Source organism: Tympanuchus pallidicinctus, unplaced genomic scaffold (genome assembly GCF_026119805.1).
Source record: "Tympanuchus pallidicinctus isolate F22 unplaced genomic scaffold, pur_lepc_1.0 scaffold5, whole genome shotgun sequence".
Lineage (NCBI taxonomy): Eukaryota > Metazoa > Chordata > Aves > Galliformes > Phasianidae > Tympanuchus > Tympanuchus pallidicinctus.
In genome coordinates, this window is record NW_026294769.1 from 28,927,867 (window position 1) to 28,952,834 (window position 24,968).

A 24,968-nucleotide genomic window follows, 5' to 3' on the forward strand; every position below is an offset into this window, starting at 1 on the left:
CACCAAGAGACTTTTCCTTAATTGTGCTGGAATTGTACAAGGAACAAGGCTAGTAAATATCTTTAATAAGCCATAATGAATCAAACATGCTATGGGAACATCGTTTCCATCCTGTCTTTTACATTCATAATTTCACCAGGATAAGCTAAAAGGTGAAGATGATTCTGGCAGGTTATTTGTGGAAGTACAGCGTATTTCTAACCCAGTCATTGTCCTCTTCACTTTACAAAAGCAGCCTACCCAGTCATTGCCCTCTAATGAAATTCACTTTACAAAAGCAGCCTACGACGAAACGGCAAAACGCTCCCAGCCAAATGATATTTCTTGAGTTTGTAACCTAAATTCAAAAGGGATAACAAGTGAACTCCTAGAAGTAACAGATGCACTGTCATGTGATCTCTTCGGTCACAACTCCTCTCAAGATCAAAAAAATCCAGAACCACAATTCTTAGATTATGGCAAAGCTGCTTCAGAGTGTTGTGCTAAGTCTGCTATGACCTATAGGGTATGAGAAATGGAACAGAAAATAATGCCTTTGCTTCACACAAAGTACTATGGTCAGAAGAAGCCATAAAAATATATATTGTTTCATTTGGAATGCAAGAATAACGTAGAAAAAGCACAGAAGCAGCACACATTCCTTCTTCCTCCACCCCTATTTGAGAAAAGATAGAAGGAAGAAGGAAAAAAAAAATGGTTGCAATTAAATAAAATGGATTCTATACTGTCGGTGCTGTGGGTGTGGTAAGAGGCATCACTCAAACACTCTGCTCATACACAGCCTTTTTTATTTTACAGAAAGCACTAGGATTTACCATGTAAGTTTAGAAAAGCAGTATTAACGTTGTACTCAGCATCCAGAAATAAAGCAGTTACGATAAGAGTGAAATACCACCTCCATTACACCCATAGGATTTTAAAATCTTAGCGTGCAAGTGCAGGACAAAACTCATTAATTTCTAATGTGCTAACATGTGAAGGATGTGAATTTCTTCATTGTATATGCTCACAGTAGGAAATGAAGTACTCAGCCACTGGGAAGCGCTCAGTCACTGACGTACAAATTCAGTATGCATAAGTGACTTATGCTTCATTAAGGCAAAAATAGGTAATACCATGACTGCATAAGCTGCAAAAGTATTTACAGAAATGATTAGATAAGCAGCCTACCTCTAGTATGAAACTGTTTAATGACGTATTTAATAAAGCGGTGTTTTATTGAAAAAGTTACCATAAGTTGCAAAAATCTAGTAAGAATGAGTAACACTGACACTTTCAAGTGCCTCCCCACCCCAAATCTTTGTTCCTAAACCTCTGTCACTCTAAGCCATCCTCTCTCCCTACACATTTTCAGTCTTAATGCAAAAGCGCAGGCGTGCCTGAGCAGCCCCAGAGTCTTCAGAGGCAAAAGCAGAAATGCCAAAAATGTATGCAAAGGGTCCCAACAAGAAAAAAGAAAGAATCTGAAGGGAAAGAAAGGAAAAAAAAAAAAAAAGGGGGGGGGGAAATAAAAGCTACAGGTGTTCAGGGATTTGCTCAGTCATCCTTGTCTTTTGCTCCATGTTTAAGGATGCGTGTAAATTCAATGTAGTTGAAATTGCCCTTTTTGTCAATTGGTGCCTCTCTGTAGAGCTCATCTACCTCTTCATCTGTGAACCTGTCTCCCATCGTGGTCAGCAGCTCCCGCAGGTAGTCTTCTTGAATGAACCCTAGAATGCAATGTAAAGAGAAACACAAAATGGAAGTTGTCTCCAGCAGGTCTTCGAAAGCAGTGCGCTGAACATTAAAACAGCCCAATTCTTTTAATTGAATAATATTTTTTCTTGATGGACTTAGATAGATTCGTGCAGCCTTTATTAACTAGTTTCCCGTGGGGACCAAACAACCACTGGTTGGCTCTTCAGTGCCGCATGAGCATTATGGTCCTTTTCAACCCATGCCATTCTATGATGATGTCACTGGAGCTGACATGTGTGGATCAGCGTGCTGCAGGCAAGCGTCCAAGGAAGGAGTTTATAACAGAACAGACTTTAAGGCAGGATTGAGTAAATTAATCTAGGAAAGAGGAAGAATGTGTACCGTGGAGAGGCAGGAGCAGAAATAAGACCTCCCATGCCTTGTCAAAGCAGTAAAAGAAGAGAGATAGAGGAATATACCAAGAAAAAGTAAACTAGGCAGTACTGTTGGAAATCATTAGTAGACATCAACAAGGACTTATTTAGAATCAGTTGGGATGTGATAAAAATAAATTCTGCTTTGGAAACAGAGTCATAAAACTTAAGCAAACAAAGTTCTTTAGAGAGCAAACCAAATAGGGAGTCAAGGAATCAAAAGGCAGTCAGTGAGCATGATAAATTGCTATGAGGCTGGTCCGTGCCGTGGGGAAGCAGCACAGGAAAAAAACAACACAAACACATTACAACACATGTTAAATATGTTAAAACAGCATCATCCTAGCATAGGTAGACCAGCCCTTGATTAATGAATCCAAATGAAGAAGGCTAACAACAATGTTCTCCTTTAAAACCAGGAGGAGAATGTTCAATTAGTGGGTCAGATTTTGCAGTTGTCTCTTTGCAGGTGTGAGTAAAGAAAGGGGAAAAAGAACAAACAACAAAAAAGCTAAAGGCATTAAGTCTTTGTACTTCAACAGCACCACAGAGACCAAACAGTGATGAGAGATGACATAAGGATTAGTATACAAAGAATGCAAGGCCTTTGGTGCAGCAAGTTTAGCCTCAAGGACTTAATTGCTTTTGTCTGAGTAGGTTAGATGTTGAAACACCGCACTGGGTTACCAGAAGAGCATACACTAAAAGTTTTAGCAGCACAGAATCATAAAGTAAATAGTTGTCCCACTCCCCCTAAAACAAGCTCTCGCACAGTTTCAGTATAGACAGGGAGTAATCTAATTAGTGAAGCAAAATGCAAGATATAACGTTTGGCAGACAGCACAAAACAGATGACAGAGCAGGATCAAAGAGCAGAAAAAAAGTTCTACTAAATGAAGACAGATATAAGCCTTTATGCTAATTTCATGGTACTACTGTTTTATGGGACAGTAATGCTGAAGTAATATCAACAGCAACATTGAAAATATAGGAAAAGTAAATAAAACCAAGTCCAGCTCCTTTATCTTCACCAAGTGGGTCTGATTTGTATCCTTCTGCCTCAGAAGAACTGCACTGAAGTAGAATAGGAAATCAGGCACATAACACAGACACATGGAGATGATTAAAATTGAAAGAAGGAAAAATAAAAAGAAAATAAAAGCACAAGGGTTCAACATAGCTGGAAGAGCTAAACCTGAGGATAAAATGAATAAGGAGCAAAAATAAAAAGTAATGTAGAATGCATGTTATTTTGAAAACTGCATCTTGATTACTGTTAATAAATAGGACAGCATAGATATTTAACATGTTTCCCGGTGAAAGTGTGAGCATGGCATAAGGCAGAAAAAATACTGTGGAATCATTATCTTCACATTATCCTAGGACTAGACTAAGAGGTTCATCATTGAGTTTAAAGATGACAAAATTCAATCTTATCAGAAAATGGGGGCCTGACCTAATAACGTACTATCTATGTAGACACAGAAAGTAACTGTTCAAAAGAACTGGTAGCTCTGTCACTGTATATCCTAATTCACAGGCTCATGTTCTGGTGCACACAAAAAAAGCCTTGCAGCACAGTGAGTCAGACTACCTGTGGAGAGAAAATAACCGACTAAAAAGACTTCCTTCTCCAGGAGATGGTAAAGAGATTTCCCTTGAGAGGGAGGAAGTCAATTAACATTTGAAAAGCCTTTACCAACAGAAAGCCTGTTTACCTACATCCCAACAGGAAGGGAAAGCACTTTGAAAAGGCAAAAGGTGCTAAAAATACAAAGACAGAAAACAGGTGCTTGAAATGGACTAATATCCTTTGAAAGGTTCAGAGCGCACATCCACAAATTAGATGGCAGCACTGTGGTAGACCACTGTGAGAAAAGTAATAGGTGCAGTGCTATCTATAGTGCAGAGGCTATGTGATTTCTGTGTACACTGGTATGGCAGGTTCACAACGTGTCAAAGCCCTGATATTGCGTTTCCGTAGAATAACCTTAGGATTAATCTCTGCCTGCTACACAGTTCTCCAGAATGTTTTCCTGTATTAATAAATAAATAAAAGCATAAACTCTAACTTCATGATTACAGACACAACCTTGAAAGCTTGATACAGTAGAAGTGAACTCTGCATTTCATTCTTCCTCCTCCCTCATTATGCCAATCTATTCAATGCCATTTCTGTCTTCTAGACCCCACCCTGATTATATCTGTAAATCACTACAGTCCTTCCTGCCTCCTTGAAACAACTGAGCTGAATGTGAGGGCATGACATAGGCTATTTGTTATCATAGCCTAAGACACGGTAGGCAAGATGAAGAGTCAGAAGAAAAGGTTTGCATACTCTGGATCACCTATCTTCAAATATTGAATACATCACATATTCATATATATCTCAAGCCTACCACAGGGGAAGGACAAACTCAGTGGCATTATAGGTTTCACATCTACTCCTTTTAAATGCCACAGAAACGTCCCATACGATCAATACAAATACCCCAAAGCAGTTGAGTTTCGCCCACATACCTGTTGCTTCTTCGTCAAAGCAAGCAAAAGCATTCCTGATGACATCTTCTGGATCAGTGCCGTTGAGCTTCTCACCAAACATTGTGAGGAACATTGTGAAGTTGATGGGGCCTGGAGCCTCGTTCATCATGGCATCCAGGTATTCATCTGTTGGGTTCTTTCCTACAAATAAAAGGATTGCTGCTTTAGCTTTTAAACTAAAATAAAAGAATGGATAAAAGTCACCTGAATATTGTGATACAAAGTGGGACACCTCTCATAAGCCATCCCAAACTCAGCGTTTTAATCACAATAGCACAAATACGTTTGGCAGCTGTAAACAGAAGAGAGACATTACCGAGGGAGGCAAGCATGTCGTGCAGGTCCTCCTTGTCAATGAAGCCATCCCTGTTCTGATCAATCATGTTGAAGGCTTCCTTGAATTCCTGAATCTGGGACTGATCAAACATGGCAAATACATTGGAGGTGGCGCGCTGAGGGCGCTTCTTGGTGGTCTTCGTCTTTGCTTTTTTGCTAGACATGTTGATTTTGGGATACTGAGAGAAAAGTAAATAGAATAAGGCCAGAGTTAGGACTTGAGAAGAACGTATTAAGTTTTAGGCTTTCAGAGTCAGAAAGCACCTCTACCGCCCTTCTGCTTCCTCTCATCAGAACATATTTCCTTAATGAAGAAGGGCAAAAGAGAAGCAGGAAATAGGACGGGACAGACCAAAACAAAGAAAAAAGTCATCAACATATAAAGTTGCACGTACCTTTCACTCTGAGAAGGCACAGCTTTTGTCTGGATTCCCTCCTTAGATCTGTCTACAAGAACGGAACTCCGGTCTCAACCCTAAGCGAGAAAAGTGAGGTTCAGAAAGCTGTTGCTGAGCTCACGAAATAACTCTATGGATATGTGTAATATTCGAGAGCAGTGGAAAGAGAACTCGAGCTCGGTTCACCTGAGCAAAGTCTGAAGTGCCAACGCGTGGCACCTGACAGCAGCAAGGATTACTGTTCTATATAACAGCGGGTCTTTGCCTTGCCTTCTATTATTTAAAAAAAAAAAAAGCAAACTACCCCCCCATTTTGCGACGTTAGAGAAACGGTGCAGGCTGTTCTGCAGACAGCAGCAGTTGCGACGCTTCCGCCGCCTCACACCGCGGCTGCCCCAGCGGCCGCCCCCGATCCCCAGCCTCACCTCAGCGGCTGCCGCGGAGCCTCGGTGCGACGGCAAGTGGAGGAAGCGGCAGCAGCTCAGGCGCTTCCTGGAGAAACCACCGCCCTCCCGGCGGTGGGTGGAAGAGGGCGGCGGGCCGGGACCGGGGCCGGGCGGCCAGGGGAGGGGCTGAGGGGCCGCCAGGGGAGAGCGCGGAGCAGCAGGGTTGCCGGAGCGATCGCAGACACTGGGACGGCCGCCTCGGGGCGGCTCTGCAGCCTCCCGTTCCCCCCCGGGAGCGGCGCGGTGGTGCAGCCGGGGCGGGGCGCCGCCGTTCCAGGGTGGGGGCGGCCGGGGCAGGAGGTGGCTGTGGGGGTGCGTTGTGCCTGCGTGCTGGTGTGCCGGCTCACCCTGAGGGCTTCAAAATTCACCTCTAGTACCTGAGTCAGCTGCTTCTCTGGTTCAGGTGCTCCTTTGGTTTTTAAACCTTCCTAAGCAGGGTGCTTAGGCGCATTCTGCGGGGTTGAGGTCCTTGCAGTCGCTTGGACTCCGTGATATCGTTGTTTAAAGACATAAAAAACTGAAATGTTGTCAGTTTGGAGAGCTGTGCTGTCAGCTTGCCTCTCCTTTATCCCTTTTCCTACTGCTGTCAGCTTCACCGGTATACAGCCAGTGCCTGAGTAAAATGGTAAGTAAAAATGAAAAGGGGGAAAAAAAATAAGATGAACAGGTTTCTCTGCAGTTTCCAATTGCACCTAATGTTGATGGGTTAAGTTTGGGCACTGTACATGTTGAAGTTAATACCTAAACGGGGCTATGAGAAAGAAGGTGACGTGCTCTTTGCCAGGGTCTGTTGTGAGAGGACGAGGGGGAATGGTTTCCAACTAAAACAGGAGATTTAGATTGGATATAAGAAAGAAGTTTTTAACAATAAGGTTGGTGAGGCACTGGAACAGGTTGCCCAGAGAGGTGGTGGATGCCCCATCCCTGGAAGCGTTCAAGGTCAGGCTGGAGGGGCTCTGAGCAATCTGATGCAGCTGTAGGTGTCCCTGTTCACTGCAGGGCATTTGGACTGGGTGGCCTTAAAGGATCCCTTCCAACTCTAACAATTCTGTGATTCTGTAATGCGTCCTCTGGAAGCTATGGTTCCAGATTTGGAGGCAGAGACATTAATTGCTGGAAGGCCCAAATTTTTACTCCTTCTCAGAAGAGCTAAGGTCATGAGGTCTGAGAAGTTGCCTAGTTAATTACTAAGACTACTTCCCTGGCGAATTCTAACATCCCTTTTCCAAAACTAGCATGAAGATGCAGTGGTACTCAACTTTGTTGAATCAAGAACACGATTGTGGAAAAAATGCCCTTTGCTCACCAGGTATGGCTCATAGTTTCACAGTAATTATATGCAAAGTGCAAGTGGGCAGAAAAGAGGTAAGAGACACTAAGACAATACCAGAGTTATTAAAGTAATCCGGGACAATCCTGAACAACTGAACTGTGTGTTGAAATTTGATTATGAAGGTAGTTATTTCAGATCTTAATCTAAAATCCTGCCATCGGTTAAGTTGAACCAGTTGCAAATGTACTGCTCTGTACTGGATTTGTTCAAACACTCCTTGAACTCCGGCACTCAGGGCCCTGTGCAACCCGTTCCATGCCCACCATGCAGCACCTGTCCCCAACCCCAGCTGCCCTCCCCTCACACAGCTCCATGCCGCTCCCTCGGGCCCTGTCGTTGTCACACAGAGCAGAGCTCAGCGCTGCCCCTCCGCTTCCTGCGAGGAGCTGCAGCAGCCATCAGGCCTCCCCTCGAGTTAGAGGTAGCAGGGCTGGTGATGGGAGGATGGCGGTGTAGCCGAGCGCGGCCCCGAGAAGCAGCGCCACCTCGTGACCAGCTTTGCTTTCAAACCGCGTGTCTGTGGGCTGCAGAGAAAGCGCAAACGCTGCCTCCTCCAAAAAAGTATGCCAGCAGCTTGTTTGGTTCTCAGTACCGCATATTTTCCCGGAGAAGCATGTAGAAGAAGAATTAATTAACCCTTTCTTAAAACTTTTTTTTGATGCTCCTTCAATTTTCTTCTAACTCTTCTGCTTAATGAATCGGTCAGGATTATTTGGTGCTGCTTCTTAAATCTACTGAATATTACAGGAACAGCTGTGCTGGCTCACTGTAGAAGCTCCAGTCTCCCCCAGAACCAGAAAATCGTAGAATCATTAAGATTGGAAGAGACTTCTAAGATCATCTAGTCCAACCATCAGCCCATCACCACCATGCCCACTAACCACGTCCCTCAGTGCACTATCTTTGAAGGGCTGCAGGGTCTGGCTGTGGATAGCAGGGAGTAGTTTTGGACATCCTTTGGCTGTGTGTGTTCTACAGCGGAGTTGGTCTCTTCTCACTGGTGACAGGTGACAGGATGAGGGGAAATGGCCTCAAGTTTAGGTTGGATATCAGGAAACACTTCTTTACAGAAAGGGTTGTTAAGCACTGGAATAGGCTCCCCAGGGTGGTGGTTGAGTCACCATCCCTGGATGTGTTTAAAAACCATCTAGTTGTGGTGCTCAGGGACATGATTTAGTGGAGGTTGTTAGAGTTAGGATAGTATGGTTAGATTGTAGTTGGATTCGATGATCTTTAAGATCTTTTCCAACCTGAGCAGTTCTTTGATTCTACCTGCTCCACGGAGGCAGTTGCATCGAGTTAGTGGGAGCCATGGAGCCTGTCCACTTGTTTACAGTAATGGTGATAAACATGCCTGTTGCAAGGATAGAAGGAAATGTGAGACCTGCAGTTGGCCATACATAACAGCAGAGCAAGCTTGTTAGGACTGCTCAGGCTGGAGTTCTGTTTGATATTCAGACTTTGCTGCCTCCTAAGAGGGTGAAAACCATGAAGCTGAAATTAAAAGAGGTTATCTAAGTCTCAACCTGATTTTTTTGGCAAGTCAAAATTGTCCCTCAAAGAGGGGAGGGGACAGCCTTGCAGCTTGTGTTCTTCTGCTTCTTCCTATATTAAAGGGGAACACCACTGGGATGTATTTACTGCTTCCTTGAATGCCTTCAATAAACAATAGACATTTGTGAGGTCTCCCCACTAGGTCTCTTGGAAGGACTTTTGTCTTTTTATTGTTGTTGTTGTTGCTTTTTCTTTTATTTTCTGTTCTTACCATCACCCCATGCCTCTTTTTTTTTTTTTTCCTCCTCTGAAAATTGGAATTATCAGTTCATTTGTTCATTTTGTTTCTGTTTTTAAAATTCCTTTCTCTATACTCTCCTCTCTGGAGGGGAGAGAGCAGGGGATGTTTTTAGCCTGTGTTCAGGGGAGGGCCAGAACCGATGCTCATATGCGGATATTTAGTGAAGAACTGAGGAAGTATATGATATCCTCCCTGAACCCTTTCCCAAGCTCTTCTATTTTTGGTTCATGGGGAGGTAAGATACCCTGAGCCAGATGTGCTCTTTAGTAGCCCTTGATGATCTATGTAATGAGCCTGCCTAGTATGTAATCCTTGAATTGATATAAATTTAGCATCCACAATATCCTTTATGAGCGTTTTGGGATTCTGTTGCAAAGTTACACCTTTTTACGTGAAATGAAAAGAATAAACACAAACTTTGATCTAAGGTCAAAAGAGTCATTTAACAAATGCATTTTGACTAAGTTCCTTCGCCTGGTATTTTGGCTCATTCCTCTCCCTTTCTATCCTTTCCCTGATTCCAGCTGGTCTCTGTTCTCTATGTAAAGCTGTCCTAAGTGCAGTGTTGTATCGGTCAGAGTGATGGTAATTCTTCTCTTGGCAGTCAGTGTGTCCCAGAATTGTTCTGAAATATCTCCAAAAATAGATCCTGTCCTGTGATCTAAAGGGAAAACATTTGAGACGTTTTAAATGAAGGAAGGGAGTCTGAATACATGACTTTCCTTGGATCTCTCAGGGAGCTTCACAGCAAGGCTTCTAGCCAATTTCTAGATATGTATTCCCTTTTTTGAGAAACCTCACGAATAAAAATAATGCTCGACTGCTTTCCCAGGTGTTCCCTGCATCAGTACAGATTCTGCTGCAGGAAAAATAAAGGCTCTCAGAGAATGTGCTGTAGCCTGTAGGAAAAAAAAAATATATTTGTATTATTTCTTCATAACGTGAATGAGAAATAGCTCTGTTTTGATTTTCTGGTAATTTTCAGTGAACCCAACTTAGGAGAAGGTGAGAATGGAAAGTCTGGAGAGCATCATATGACAGTGTAGCACCAAGGCGAAGGACAAAGCAGAGAAATGTAATAGAACATATATAAAATGCAGTCAATCTTTGTTAAGAGTTGTAAAACAGGAGAGAAAAAATTAAGACTGTGGTTTGATCACTGTATGAGTGAGGACTGAAGTGTAGCTGATAGAATGTGGGGGGAATGAACTCAGCAGAACTGAATGCGTTGCCAGTTTTACATTCACAAGTTCAAAGTCCTTTATATGTATAGGCAATAGGAAAAAAAAAAAAAAAAAGTTGAAAGTACAATGTGGGCTGTGATGCCTGTATATGATTGTCCCTTCTTACCTGTTCTCTATGATAAAGAATTCTCTGTATTGCTTTTTCTTCTGTATGTCCCTTGTTTTTTATCCCAGCTGGCAAGATGCAATAATTAAGCCATATTCTTGTGCTCTTTCTATGCTTTTTTGCACTTGTTATCAATAGAAGTATTGCCAGGCACCACGATTCCACAGTGTTTGTACATGAAATGCAAAAATAAACAAGTGTTGTTAAGGTATTAGTGTGAAGAGATTGACAACTCCAGTCTTTCAGACACGTGTAATGGCTTCTGCTAAACCAAAGCACATGCCTGTGTGGCTTCTCATGTTAAATCAGCGCGTGTCTATTTGACGAACTGCATGTACAAATAAGGAAGAAAATGAAATTTGTTCGATGCTTGGCCAAAGTCCTAGAATGGTATTTTAAAGCACCCAGAAAACAAGAAGGAGCACATTTAGTTGGCTGTTTGCCTTAAAAAGTAAATTGTTATCAAGTGTTCTTATTAGCTGATGCTTATAAAGCTTTGTTGGCTGGTGTTCCAATTTCAGAGTTAACATGCTTCTTGTGGGCTGATGATGTGTTGACAGTGTAAGACCTGTTGCTTTAGAGATGATTAGCTCATGACTAAGGAGAAGGAATTTCACAGAGGGAAAAAACAAATATACCTGTTAGATACAATGCAAAGTCAAGGCTTAAGTTACTCTTGTCTGATGCCAGCTCTGTTTTAGCAAATACTAAGACCAGGCTTGCCGTCCTCGTTCTACACCCACTCACTTGCCAACTTTAGACAAAGGCTGTAACTTACTGTAATTCCCAAAGAAAAATCTGCAACTTTCACAAGTCAAAAAAACACCAGCAAAAAAACCCAAACCAAAACAACAAAAGGAGTAGTTCAATATTTTGTGAGGTTGCACACACTGATATCTTAAAATAGTGAAAACAAGGAACTTACAAATAAAGATTAAATAAGTTTTGCAAAGGTGAGCAGAGATGCTGACCAGAATGCTGAAAGGAATGCTGCAGCCACAAACTGTCTGTCTCCTGAGGCGTCCATATTCAAGTTAGACTTCACTTGCTTCATCCTGTAGTATTTGTAACTGCACTTCAGGCTTGATCCAAAGACACCACTGACTTACAAAGGAAACGAATCACCACCATATGGTAAAGGAGACTGTTGGGATTTTCCAGGAGGCGTTTTGATTTCCTATCCTGCTGTTAATCACATGCTTCAAAGAAACACTTGAACATCTGCTAGAGCTGCTAGGATATGAGTATCCTGAGTTGGAAGGGACCACAAGGACCATGGACTTTAACTTCTGGTTCACAAAGCAGCAGTCAGAATTCAAACCTTATGTCTGAGCCCTGGGTAGCCACTGCCCTCTGGTGCAGACCCTTTCCCTAACCCCCAGCAGCCCTCCCCTCACACAGCTCCATGCCATTCCCTCGGGCCCTGTCGCTCTCAAACAGCAAAGCTGAGCGCTGCCCCTCCGCATGAGGAGCTGCAGCCACCATCAGGCTTCCCCTCAGCTCCTCTGCTCTGCGCTGAGCAAACACAGGGATTGCAGCCTCTCCACATAGACGTTTCCTTTCTAGACCCTTTTTGTAGCCCTCCTTTGGACGCTTTCTAACAGTTTCATATCCTTCTCATGCTGTGGCACCCAGAGCTGCACACGTGCTTGAGGTGGGCCCACGGCGTGCAGAGCACAGCAGGACAATCCTTTCCGTCGCCCAGCTGGCAGTGCTGGGTGGGATGCACCTGTTTCAGCCCTTTTGGCTTCTGAGTCACACTGCTGACTTTTGTTCAACTTCTTATCAACCAGAATCCCCAGATCCCTTCCTGCCGGGTTGCTCTCCAGTCTCTCATCCCCCAATTTGTATATATATATATATATATCCAGGATTGCCCCATCCATCCCATGTACAGAATCCAGCACTTGCTCTTGTTGAACTTCATGTAATTGGCAATTGCCCAGCCCTCCCATTTTCAAGATCTCCCTGCCTCTGTCAAGGCCTCTCCAGGCTCAAGGGGTCAACAGCTGTTAATGTAGCATTATCTGCCAACTTAGTGTGCATTCAAATTCTGCATCCGGATCATTGATGAAAACACTAAAGAGAAATGGCTCTAGAATTTACAGTAGTAATTATTTTTTACAAGATTTAGCACAGGGATTCCCAAAGGATGTGCTGCCCCAGCAGGCTGTGTGCTTTGTCTGCCCTCAGCAACTGATCTTGCTCCTAGCAGAGCTAAGCAGTCCCAGGGAACTGGGAACTCATACAGCCTACAAACTAGAGGAGAAAACTGGAAGATAGCCATGTGCTGCTACTTCTAGTCCACACAACAAGTTTTCTAATCTAATCTAATATCAAAAGGAACGTCAGGAAAACAGTGATTTCTATTTGAGTCAATTTACTGGTTTCTCTTTGCCTCTGCACTGGCGCCTGTAATCCTGTTCCTAAGTTCACGCTGTTTGCTACCATCGTGCTGAATCATTTCTCTCAAGTAGGAGGATATCCAAAAATGACAGTGGAGTTTGAAAAATTAAGTGAGCACACCAAAATAGGAGCTTGGGCACACAAGCTGTAGCAATGGCAGATTAACTGCTGCTATCTAAAATGTCCTTGCCTCTGCTTTCATTGTTACTCACACGTTATTTGGACTTAGACTGTCTTAATGCCTTCAGTGTAGTAAGAGCTACTCATTGCCTTTTGAAACACCGCAGGAATGTATCAGATAATACTTCAGTAACATTACTAACAAGAAAAGGCTGTTGACATGAGAAACATTTTACAAGATTTCAAGTATTTTCCAGCTTTCAGAACAAATGTAATGGGTAGGATACTAAAGCATAGTGTCACTAAAGGCCTGTTCCAGGACGGGGCCCATTTCATTCTTTAACATACACCAGTGATCCTAGAAACGAGAATGCTATCTAAAGATAGTTCTTAGATCAGTAATGAAACAGATCCTTACCTCCCTGTGTAAGTATACTACCTCTGTGACATCAGTCTGTTGCTAAGCTAGTCTTTTCAGCTGACTTCGTTTTGGGAATGCTTGCTATGTGATGACTGTGCTAATACATACCTTACTTAGAAGTATAATAAAAGAACAGAAACAAGCATATCCTGAGCGGTCAAAATGCTGCATATTACAAGTATCTCAGCAACAGAGAGGAAGAAAAGCAAGCACAGGCAGCTCCAACACACAGAGTTCTTTTTGGCTTTTTCTCATGCAGCTATCAGTCCTTAACTTCCGTTTGACCCTTGTGGATATAGCCTTAGAGCAGTATAAACAGACCACGTAAGAAATCACTGCTTTTCAGTAGTGCTTCACAGGGTACCATATATTAGATTTGAGACTATTAATTCTGTGCATCAGCTTAAGAAAATAATTTTTCATCATCAGCTTAGTCTGGCATAGAGGTTGGAAACACATTATATATGAGCCACAATGGAGAAATGACTGGATTCCAAGATTTTGACTGCAAAATGTTAAGTTTAAGTCATCAGAGTCTTAAGCTACTTCAACGACCAAAGTTATTTTTATTTTTGGAAGCGGATTATTGATGACACATCCCTCCAGCCCTAGGCATGCAACCTCAGCTGTCTCAACATTCCTTGCTGCCTAACTACAAAATGCATCTGATGCTCTTATATGGTCTCTTGGCTGGATTTATTCATGGCCTCCCAGTGGTTAAGAATTTTGCACCCAGTTGCAAGTTGACTGGTCTCCTATAGTACAACAAGAATTGTAGGGAAATGTGGCTGTGGATGGTCAGCAGTAGCTGTACTTGAAAATGCTTGGAAATTCTCCCTCAATAACACGTCTTCCTAAGCAAGTATTCTCACAATACATTTTCCTGTGGCCACCCCCATCAGAGAAACTGGCCAACAGCACAACACCCACACACTGCAACAAGGAACTAAACAGCTATGCTCTCCTGTTAGCCTGGCTCTTGAGAAATTAACAGCAGCAGACTTAAGGTTAACAACTTCCTCTCAAGGAGGATACAAGGTTCCCTTTTACATAGATTTTATTTAGAATTGTAAAATCACTATTTCAAAACTTATTTCCAGCAGAAAAATTCAAGTGGTTTGTTTGCTGCTTACTGAGCCCAGCATACCAACACCTAAAATTTACTAAGATGATGAGATGAGGAAAATAATGGCTCAGAGACTTGCTGTTTCTAATAGAAGAGAAAACATCTTCCAAATCTTAAACCATTTGGCCAGAATTAAAAACAAACAAACAAACAACAACAAACGCCAACAAAATGAAGGTATATCCTTAATGCAAGCTTCTGTACATACACATAATATTGAATGACAAGATTGGACCAAAGTGACAGCCTAACTGCTCCTCAGTTTAATATTATATAGCAACATTTCAACAATACAATGTTTCCTTCATCTCAACACTTCCTCTGTGACAGGAGCACTGCGGGTGAAAATTTTGACACAAAACTGCCTCTGAATAAAAGAAAACTGAAAATAAGTCAGTTTTGGTAGACTCATTCAGGCATTCCACGGAGAAACACCATAGCAACCATACTCAAGAGGAAGGAAATAGTATAAAGACAATCTTTTGAGGAAAAGAGCAGCTGTGGCACTCTAAGGTAGTATAGTGAAGCACATGGTCTGGGTAGGAGGAAGAAACAAACTGAGGCAAAGTGACAGGTAGATAAAATGGAAATAGGAAAGCAGTAGTTACAAACCAATTATAATTAAGCACAGAAGCGGAAGAAACCACCCAGGAATGAACATCAAAGTATTTTCACTGAACGTACTTTGTAATACTGACTTATTTAGTTAGGAATACTAACAGAGCCAGAGCATTTTCAAGAACTGCCACCATCCCAATGCAAACCAGAGCAGAAGGCAAGCCTTCCATACCACAAGGGAAACTGGACAAACATTTGCACTCTGGGGCATTTCATGCTGGCCCAGCCTTTACAAGCCCCTAAGCTAAAGTTCCTATTCTTTTGGGTCACTTAAATAATGTGAAACAGTTCAGGGAATAGTTTCTTTGATAAGAGATCTTAACTTCAATTGGTAAATATGTTGGCAAGATAAATTCCCCTTCCACCTTTTAGCTTGAAGTTGCCAGGAAAAAAAGAGACAAATGAAAGGATGTGGTCATCTGGAGACCTGAGAGAATGAACTCTGTTTTCTTGGTATTGAAGTCAGCTGTTTCTGTTTGAATGAATCTTGCTTGCCTGAAAGCCATTTTATCAGTATCAGGGTAAATGAAGAAAATTTATGATCATTTAAGAAGTGAAAGGGCTTTATCTTGGATATGGTTTTGCCAAGTTAATTCTCAGCACTGTCATTCTCAAAGGCATTAATGTGCGGAACAATAAGGCTTTACGTAGGTTTTCTGGACAAGCACTGCTGTTTACTACTGCCAGCACAGGCACTGCCTCATTGATTTCCTAGGAATCCTAAGGAATAGGATCCTAGGAATCCCAAGTGCTCTCTGCTGGCAATTGTAATAGTCTTCCCTAAACACATCTTTGATTAACTACTCACATCAGTCAGATCCACTATGAAAACCTGAGATAACATTTAAACAGCTGAATTTTCAAATATCAGCATATATACTGCTGCACACATCTCATAACTATGCAACGACAGCAAAGCTGTCAGGTTTTCCAGCTCGATTTGCAACTGCAAATAAAATATGATTAACACACTTGCATTTGTAAATGCATAACAGAAATTTCTCTCTTGACAAAAGAATGAGGTGGGGTTTTTTTTTGTTGTTTTTTAATCTATATAGCAATCTTTATTTCAAAATGGCATTTATTACAAAAAATGTAAAAATCCAGCTAAACCAGAAACATTGAGATTATTTTCCTGGACTTAAAAGTTCACTGATCTTTGCCCCTATCTCCTTCTCCTTACAATATTTTCCCCACTTCCAGTCTGATTATATAGGTGCAGTTGAACCTAAATGGCCTGGAATAGATAAATACATTAAGAAAGGCAAAAGTTGTAAAGCTAAATGCATGCAACAAGTTCTACCAGGAAAACCCCCTCAAAAATAAACGTAAGTATAGAGAGAATCTGCAGATGTCCAGGGATTTGCTCAGTCATCCTTGTCTTTTGCTCCATGTTTAAGGATGCGTGTAAATTCAATGTAGTTGAAATTGCCCTTTTTGTCAATTGGTGCCTCTCTGTAGAGCTCATCTACCTCTTCATCTGTGAACCTGTCTCCCATCGTGGTCAGCAGCTCCCGCAGGTAGTCTTCTTGAATGAACCCTAGAATGTGATGTAAGGGGGAACAAGAAAGAATGTTTTGACATTTATCTCCTAAGAGTTGGATGACAATGTTTGAAACATTTCAAATTGATCTTTAAACACTGGACACCAAACTCACGTTCACCAGACAGGTTACAAAGAAAACAACTTTGGCGCTGTTTATTAAACAAGCAGCTTCATATAAGCTGAGATTCCATTATTTTATCAACACTCCATTTACCAGCTTTCTCTTGAATTAATTTTGTTCTCCATTAAGTGCAAGAGAACAGGGAGAATATGGATACATGTTATTAACAGAGAACACAGTTTTCATAAAAGCATCCCAGCTTTGAAAACAAGGATATCCCCTAACAAAAGCTGCTGCTAAACTGAAGTTAGAAGTTCAGAAATTAAGACCACGGTTCCCAACTATCATTTTCTTCGTCTTGAACAACAAATCTGAAGAAGCAGAAGTTTGGGATTTGAAGTGTTACAGTGCTTAAGAAGGCAATTTCAGCTGCTGAGGAAACACAGCTTAATTTTTAGCTGGCAGAAGTCAGAAATTCCATTGTAAAAATTGATCACTGCTTTTATGAACACAAGTATTTGTCACTAATTATCACCCACATACCTGTTGCTTCTTCGTCAAAGCAAGCAAAAGCATTCCTGATGACATCTTCTGGATCAGTGCCGTTGAGCTTCTCACCAAACATTGTGAGGAACATTGTGAAGTTGATGGGGCCTGGAGCCTCGTTCATCATGGCATCCAGGTATTCATCTGTTGGGTTCTTTCCTACAAATAAAAGGATTGCTGCTTTAGCTTTTAAACTAAAATAAAAGAATGGATAAAAGTCACCTGAATATTGTGATACAAAGTGGGACACCTCTCATAAGCCATCCCAAACTCAGCGTTTTAATCACAATAGCACAAATACGTTTGGCAGCTGTAAACAGAAGAGAGACATTACCGAGGGAGGCAAGCATGTCGTGCAGGTCCTCCTTGTCAATGAAGCCATCCCTGTTCTGATCAATCATGTTGAAGGCTTCCTTGAATTCCTGAATCTGGGACTGATCAAACATGGCAAATACATTGGAGGTGGCGCGCTGAGGGCGCTTCTTGGTGGTCTTCGTCTTTGCCCTTTTGCTGGACATGTTGGCTGTTGGCTCTAGGGAGAAAACACAACCAAAATTTGGACTTAATAAATCACACTAAAAGATCTTAGGGAGAAAGATGAATAAAGGGAAATTGAAACCCACACTGTAGTGAAATAACAAGAAATGCAACTGTCTCCTGCTATATTTCAGGACTTGGAGAGATAATACTTCAAATCAACAGCATGGTACATTTTAAATAAAGCAAGTCGTAGTTATTGAAACCAAGCTCACCTAGTGCTTCTATTTCTGGTTCACTACCCCATCTGCCTCTTATACAAATTAAGATGACCTATTTAGCAGGTTAGGAGGTATCACTGACCTACAACAAAGAAGGACATAGGGGTCTGCTACCCTCAACATAGTATTTAGCAGTTAAATATATCAAGCAAGCAAGATAAACTAACATTTAGGAGGCAAAAATGTATTCTAATAAAATATTACTCAGACTCTAAAATAACTGCTGTGGAAGGAGCAGTAAGGTCTCACGATGCTGAATGACCCTGATGAAAGAGCAATGTTTTTGGGAAGGCTGTTGACCAACACTGGGGTCAGGGTGCTGAAACAAAGATCAGCCAAGCCAGTTCTACTGGAGTTCTTTCCAAATGAGCTAGAGGATCATGTTGGAAAAAGGATACTGACTTGGTTCAAAAGCCCTGCATTGCTAATCCCTTATTCAGTTCAACTATTACAGAATACGTATGCAAATGCCAGGATACTTTCTTCTTTTTGAAATTAATGACTTAATAGTTCAAGTTCAAAGATTGTTTCTTCTAAGGTATCAACATCTAGGAACATTTCAGTATTTGCACAGATCTTTAAGCAGCTCTATCTACCACAAATATATGAATGTCACTGTCTCCCTTGAGCTGTCAAATGAAGAAGTAGTATCTTGCCTCTGAGTGCATTCATATCATCTGGATAGAAATGAGGCTTTCAGGCTAACTGCCTCTATTTAGGTGGAAAAATACACATCTAGCAGCCAGCTATTACTGATAATACAAATATGAAAAAGTGACTCAAACAATGAGAAGTGAACACAAAGACCTCAGTATTGCTAGGGACCAGAATATGGTAAGCTTGGTTTACTACTGTTTCTGGAAGTACAGCACACATCTAGGCCTTAGTTTAGGCATAATAAAAGACCATGTGTTTATTTAATGCAAATAATCCACACAGCTAAGTTTTACCTTAACCAGACACCACCCCTCCTTGATTTTGGATTTTACATAAAGTACTTGCAACAGCTGTCCTGAGAGAGAAGGAATTTAAGCATCACTTCCAGTAAATTTCAGAGTGTTGGCATTCTTGTGACAATGTACCACGAAGTATTGATTTTATAACTTCCTTTTCAAAATTATCTTGTTGGAAATGCAGTTCTAATTAGAGTCACAGTGTAGTTCTAATGGCTTCGAGGAGTTTGCTCGCAAGTTACTACATTTTCCTGCTAGACTCCTGAAAAGCAAGCCTGAACTCACTAAACTGACTTCATCCGTAAGAAGTACAATAAGCAGAGCAGCACTCTTATGTGGTCAATCAATCTAACACATAGACACAATGCAGTTACCTTTGGATTTTGCTTTGTTTTTAAAAGAAAGCCATTTTACCTTGCTTCCTGTCAGGTACGTGGCATGCAGTACCAGCTGTCTGGATCAGAAAAGGATATTCCATAGTTATGTCCTTCCCCACACGACTACAATGAGCGTTACTGACCTCCTCTGCTACTTCCACCCTTTTAAACCTTGATACAAAAAACGTCCTTCTGACGTATAAAACAAACCATTATGTCCCAAACCAAAAATAGCTGATGAAATGCAACTGTGCATCAGTCGGCAGCACTGAGGTTGTCTGCATTACACTCGCTGACCGCAAGCTATCTGAAACGCCTGGCCTCCAGCAACGTTTCAGCAAATAAATATGAACTCCTGACATCTAGATACCAGTGAAGGCAGCTGACAATAAAGGGAGTTCACTTTCAAGCTGTAATGAAGAGCTGTGTGCAGCTTCAGTCTTTTAAAAACACCTATAGTTACTGCTAAGCTCTGAACAACCAATAAGTTCCACTGTGCAAAGCAACATTCACCCGTGACTGTTTTCTGAAAATAAAGAGTGGGCAATATCCTCAAAGCTACAACAAGTAAACAAAAAGCACATTTTACTTATATGCTATTTTTTTAAGTTTCTCTAAACCAGATTTGGGAGGCAGCCACAGAGAATGCAGAGAACACAACTCTTGCACTCAGAGACCTTTGAGTGTTAGTCTGTGTATGGAGAAACATCTCATAGGACTGGTGCAGCTATGCCTGAAATAGATCCGCATGCAGCTCTGGGAAATTCCATTAGAAACAGGGCAATAAATTGGAACATGTTCAGAAAAAACAAGGCCACCAATTCAGCCAGCCAAAAAGATCAACTTGCGATGGAAAAGGTTCCAAGCGCTCGTGCTTATCTCTGTGTGTACAGCAGTGAATGACAGTGAATGAGAACTTCATTGGAGTCAAGCACAGGATTCACTAATCTGGGAGAGGATGGGACTTCATCTGACAAATTCACCGGATCATTTATTAAAAATAAAAGATAAAATAAATCATACCACTGGAATTGAGATAGCATAAGTTCAGACTGAAAACAAAATATATCAGTAGATAAAACGAATGGAAGTACTTCACACTGGATAGCACAATTTAGGACACACATAATTTCATCTGTTTAATACAGAGCATCGATCTGTCTGGGCCTTGTTTTGGAAACAGAGAAACTTCTAATATACTTCAAACAAGATATTTCCAAAAACTTTTCTTCACGTGTAAAAATCTTCCTAAATAAGTCACTACATTGCAGACACTGGACTAGAGAGACAGTAGCAGCACAGTGGTGCTTTGTGCTACTTGCACATGCACATGATTAGGCAGGCAATGGATAACAAGCTACAGAAATAAAGGAACTCATCTTATGCTCCTCCCCTCTGGGGAAAAGATAAACCCCAGAAGGAGATAAAGCTGAACAAGTAAACAGCTTGAGACAGGCAATAATAAAACTTGACATCCCATTAATGGCAACAGAGGCTGGATCTGTTGAGAGACTGACCAAATGTTTTGCTGCAGAAAACAGCCTAGTGTCTTCAACATTTTCTTTATAATAATGATGAATGCCTATCATTCAAAATAAAACCAATCACAGTCACTAATGAAGTCTCATTTTAAAACTTACTGCTGACTTTTATTGTAACACTTATTTCAGAACATTATTACACTAGGATATAACAGCCACCTTCTCTTCAATCACCAAGCTCAAAAGTCATCTTCGAAGCTGGCTCCCAAGTTCTCACCATGCAGTTGGTTACAGCATCAGGTACAGCCTGTCAGCTCTCAGGGCTTGGGGGGGGGGGGAGTCTGGAAGAGCCAAAATGCCCAGCACACTCCACAGCAGCTCTGTGTAAAAGCTCCATGCACACCAGACTGCACTTGTCCAAAGCACTTTGTTAGCTCACGTAGTCTTGAAGGCTATCTCAATATTTTCTTTGTTAATAAGAATTCCTGACCACGTCTTGCATAGGTTGTAAAACCTGCTATGATACTTTGATTTCATGACTGACCAAACCCTCCATTTGCAGGGTAGAGTGAAAACAGCAGTGATCTGTCATAAAAAAAAAAATAAATAAAAAAAATCACAGAATCATAGGAGTTTGAAGGGACCTCTGGAAATCATTCAGTCTGAACCACCATTAAAGCAGGTTCCCTCACAGCAGATTGCAAAGGAAAGCATCCAGGTGGATTTTAAATACCTCCAGAGAAGAAGACTGCACAGTCTCTCTGGACAGCCTGTTCCAGCACTCTGTCACTCTTACAATAAAGGAGATTTTTCTCACGTTCAGGTGGAAGTTCCTGTATTCCAGTTTGTGCCCACTGCCTCTTGTCCTGTTGATGGGCACCACCAAAAAGAGTCTGGCCCCATCCACTTGACTCCCACCCTTTAGATATTTATAAGCAGTGGTAAGATTCACCTTAGCCATTTCTTGTCCAGGCTGAACAGCCTCAGGGCTCTCAGCCTTTTCTCATAAGATGCTCTAGGCTCCTCATCATCCCTGTGGCCTTCCACCAGACTCTCTCTAGAAATTCCTTGTCTTTCTTGAACTGAGGAGCCCAGAGCCAGACAGGGCACTCCAGATGTCGCCTCACTAGGGCAGAGGAGAGGGGGAGGATCACTTCCCTCGACCTGCTGGCCACACTCTTGTTACTGCACCCCAGGATCCCATTGTCCTTCTTATCCACAAAAGCGTACTGCTGGCTCACAGCCATCCCACTGTCTACCATTACGTACACAGCTCCTTCTCTGCACAGCTCCTTTCCAGCAGGTCAGCCCCCAACTTGTTCTGATGCATACAGTTATTCCTCTCCAGACACAGGACTTTGGGCTTGCCCTCGTTGATCCTCCTCAGGTTCTGCTCCGCTGAATGGCAGCACAGCCTTCCGATGTGTCAGCCTCTCCTCCCAGCATCACATCATCAGCAAAGTGCACTCTTATCTTCTCATCCAGGTAACAAACGAAGCCGAAGTTAAATGAGACCAGCCCCAGCACTGACCCCTGGAGAACACCAATGGCCTCCAACCACTCTGTGATGCTGATCACAGCCCTCCGAGCTCTGCCAGGCAGCCACTCCTCAGTCCACCTCACTGTCTGCTCTCTCCCTGCATCCCCTAAGCTCACCTATGAGAACGCTGTGGGAGACTGCCCTTAACAAATTCGTTATAGCCATAATTACTCCAAAACATAAGCACGAAAGCAAAAACGGCCTCCTTCAGATATCCCAAGCTTTTCCAGCTTCGCGAGCTCGCAAGAGCGACGAGGAAACGGCTGGAGAAGGGCTGCGGGGCAGAGAGGCCGCCGTCCTCCCGCAGCCGCGCCCGCAGCAGCAGCAGCAGCTCACCACCCTTACAGGCAGAAGGTCCCGCTGCTCCGCGTTCAGCCTCAGCCCGCAGCCTGGCGGCAGGCCCCGCTCCCAGCCGCCCCTCACGGGCTGCCCGAAGCCCCCGCGCCCTTGTGGCCTCACCTGGCGATGACGGCACGAGGTCCGGGTCAGAGCGTGGCGATGCGAAGCGGCGGCTGCGGCGCTTCCGGACAGCGAGCGGCCGCCGCCCAACCGGTACACAGGAAGGAAAGAACGGGCGAGACCATCCCCGCCGGGGCGGAGAGGGCCCGCGAGGCTCGTCGCTTCAAAGCGGCGCGGCACAGCGCGAAGGGATCTCATTGTGCTCTCCCGCTCGGCCTCTAGCCGCTCTCACTGCGGTCCTTTGAAGTTCGACAGCCCTTTCTCTATCCTCTCAACCCCCCCACGTTGAGCGCAGTCTTGGTGCGGCGCGGTGCGGTCACCGCATTCCAGTGCGCGGGGGGCGGAGGCAGAGCAGCGCCTGCCCTTGTAAGGCAACGGCGGGAGTTTCCTGCCGGCGGGGCGGGCCGCCATGTCCCTACAGCGCTCCGCCGCGCCCTGCGGCCCCTCCTGCGGGAGGTAGGCGAGGTGCCTGCCTCGTGGGCGGTGCGGAGCTCGGATGTTCTTGCTTCCTGACGAAAAAATCAATGTTCTCAGCCGAATACCCGGGGTGGTGTGGTACGGCTGGCAACCGGCTTACCCTGCACTTAGCAGTAGCACGTGTATAAAGATATAGGGGTACCTGTGGTCTATATCTAAAGTGTGTGGGTGTGAGTAGTGCTTACACCATGCAGCACTCATACTTGCGTTAAATGTTAACGTCATGAGCAATAGCTAATAGACACACCACGGAGGACTTCAGACTGTAGCCTGCCTTACCAGAACCATATTTGCTTCATTGCCGTTGGCCTTTCACAAATCTTAATGAGAAAATGCATGCAATCTTTAATTTCAAGTACAGTGCAATTTAGAGAGTCACCAGATCTCAAACATCTTTAAGAAATGCAGACGGCAACAGTATTGACTCAAGGAGGGCAATTGTTTTCACAAATACTGATTAACCAGTTATAAACAAATACATTATTTGTAAAATTCTCAACAGCTCTCATCTGAACTTCTTTAGATTGCATAGAAGCTGCATAAAAAGTTATAGGAGGTCTTACTGCTCCCTATAGTGACCTGAAATGAGGTTGCAGCGAGGACTTTTCTCCTGTGTGATTAGTGATAGGGGGAGAAGTGATGACCTCCAGTGGTGCCAGGGGAGATTCAAGTTGGATGTTAGGAAAAATTTCTTTTCAGAAAGAGTGGTCAGGAAATGGCACAGGCTGCCCAGGAGGTAGTGGATTTGCTGTCCCTGGAGGTGTTCAAGAAATGTGTGGATGAAGCACTGAGGGGCATGGTTAGTGGGCAATATTGGTGGTAGGAGGACAGTTGGACAAGATGATCTTAGTGATCACTTCCAACCATAATGGTTCTGTGCCTCTAAGGTTGTATGAGTTCCATTTTACAGAAACAAGTGAGAAAGGCAGCTAGTGCTGCATAAAGGCTAAAGCTGCAAGTGGGAAGGTAAAAAGTCTTTCATTAAGGTTGGTAGTTCAGGGTCCCAAATCCACTTCAGTGAGATTTGGAAACTTACACATTTGCAAAAGTCCAGTGAGCTTCCAATCTTTGTACTTCAGTACTGGGTACTTCAATAACATCAAAACCTACCTAATTATTTATCTGCTGCTTTCTCAGAGCCTAGAGATCCCTAGAGGGGAAAGTTTTCAAGGGCTGCTTGTAAACTTAGTCTTGAATATGTGCTAGACTTAGCTTTCTAAGTTGCTTTCACTTCTATGTCAGTGAATAATCTCACTGAGTGCAGTGTGAATGGAACAACTGTAGTGGACAATCAGCATGGGAATGCCCATGATGGTTTTGATGGACAAGGCTCTGGCTTCCTAGACTTCCTTGATCACAGCTATCATGTTTTGCGTCTTCCATATCTTTTCACACTCCAGTGTTACATGGTCTCCATTTGCTGCTTTTTTGGGAACTTCTCACACTGAATAATGCCTCACAATTCCCATCCATGGAAGTGATCTTAGTGTCAGTCCAGGTTGGCAATTACAGCCCTAAATGAATTCTATAAATTTATCAAGATGAGTTTGCAGCCAGCAGTTTTCTGGCCCTGTGGAAGTAAAGGGCCAGAATCTCTCATCTTCTTATCAGTGTGTCTTCTCCCTTGTGAGGATGCATTTTATGGGGAGAAGCATACTTTAATGAACCTCTGGCTCCGCAAATTTAAATGTTATTCAGTGAGATCCATGGCATTCAAAGAAACAAAAGCTGAGCATGGTCTTCAAGCATTTAGCATTTAGTATTTATCA

General features: G+C 42.9%; 2 protein-coding genes and 1 long non-coding RNA gene across 4 annotated transcripts; 1 reads left to right on the forward strand and 2 right to left on the reverse strand.

Annotated features, from left to right (window-relative positions):
* Positions 1-771: 771 nt before the first annotated feature.
* LOC128090814 (myosin regulatory light chain 2, smooth muscle minor isoform-like) lies at positions 772-5,948 on the reverse strand. Its single transcript, XM_052703481.1, has 5 exons — positions 5,812-5,948; positions 5,384-5,463; positions 4,969-5,167; positions 4,632-4,793; positions 772-1,709 (listed from the first exon to the last, which is right to left on the reverse strand). The coding sequence occupies exons 3-5, from the start codon at positions 5,150-5,152 to the stop codon at positions 1,537-1,539; spliced, it is 519 nt and encodes a 172-aa protein (XP_052559441.1). The 5' UTR covers positions 5,153-5,167; positions 5,384-5,463; positions 5,812-5,948; the 3' UTR covers positions 772-1,536.
* Positions 5,949-6,127: 179 nt separating this feature from the next.
* On the forward strand, positions 6,128-14,526 carry LOC128090817 (uncharacterized). The gene is made up of 2 exons (XR_008211098.1): positions 6,128-6,457; positions 7,068-14,526. It is a non-coding gene; the product is annotated as an uncharacterized LOC128090817 (long non-coding RNA).
* A 97-nt stretch (positions 14,527-14,623) lies between these two features.
* Positions 14,624-22,856, reverse strand: LOC128090813 (myosin regulatory light chain 2, smooth muscle minor isoform). Of its 2 annotated transcripts, none has more exons than XM_052703480.1 (4): positions 22,723-22,856; positions 17,489-17,686; positions 17,152-17,313; positions 14,624-16,541 (listed from the first exon to the last, which is right to left on the reverse strand). In XM_052703480.1, the coding sequence occupies exons 2-4, from the start codon at positions 17,670-17,672 to the stop codon at positions 16,369-16,371; spliced, it is 519 nt and encodes a 172-aa protein (XP_052559440.1). In that variant the 5' UTR covers positions 17,673-17,686; positions 22,723-22,856; the 3' UTR covers positions 14,624-16,368. The 2 variants fall into 2 exon arrangements, with proteins under 2 accessions (XP_052559440.1, XP_052559439.1); XM_052703479.1 differs by lacking the exon at positions 22,723-22,856 and adding an exon at positions 19,280-19,364.
* Between the last annotated feature and the right edge of the window lie 2,112 nt (positions 22,857-24,968).

Bases quoted from the DNA above. Each gene is read 5' to 3' on its own strand.
- LOC128090814 (XM_052703481.1), bottom strand. From the start codon at position 5,152: ATGTCTAGCAAAAAAGCAAAGACGAAGACCACCAAGAAGCGCCCTCAG. The intron at 4,794-4,968 runs GTAATGTCTCTC...TTTTATTTGTAG, and splicing joins CGACATGCTTGCCTCCCTCG to GAAAGAACCCAACAGATGAA. The intron at 1,710-4,631 runs GTATGTGGGCGA...ATTGCATTCTAG, and splicing joins CTTTGACGAAGAAGCAACAG to GGTTCATTCAAGAAGACTAC.
- LOC128090813 (XM_052703479.1), bottom strand. From the start codon at position 19,343: ATGGAATATCCTTTTCTGATCCAGACAGCTGGTACTGCATGCCACGTA. The intron at 17,314-17,488 runs GTAATGTCTCTC...TTTTATTTGTAG, and splicing joins CGACATGCTTGCCTCCCTCG to GAAAGAACCCAACAGATGAA. The intron at 16,542-17,151 runs GTATGTGGGTGA...ATCACATTCTAG, and splicing joins CTTTGACGAAGAAGCAACAG to GGTTCATTCAAGAAGACTAC.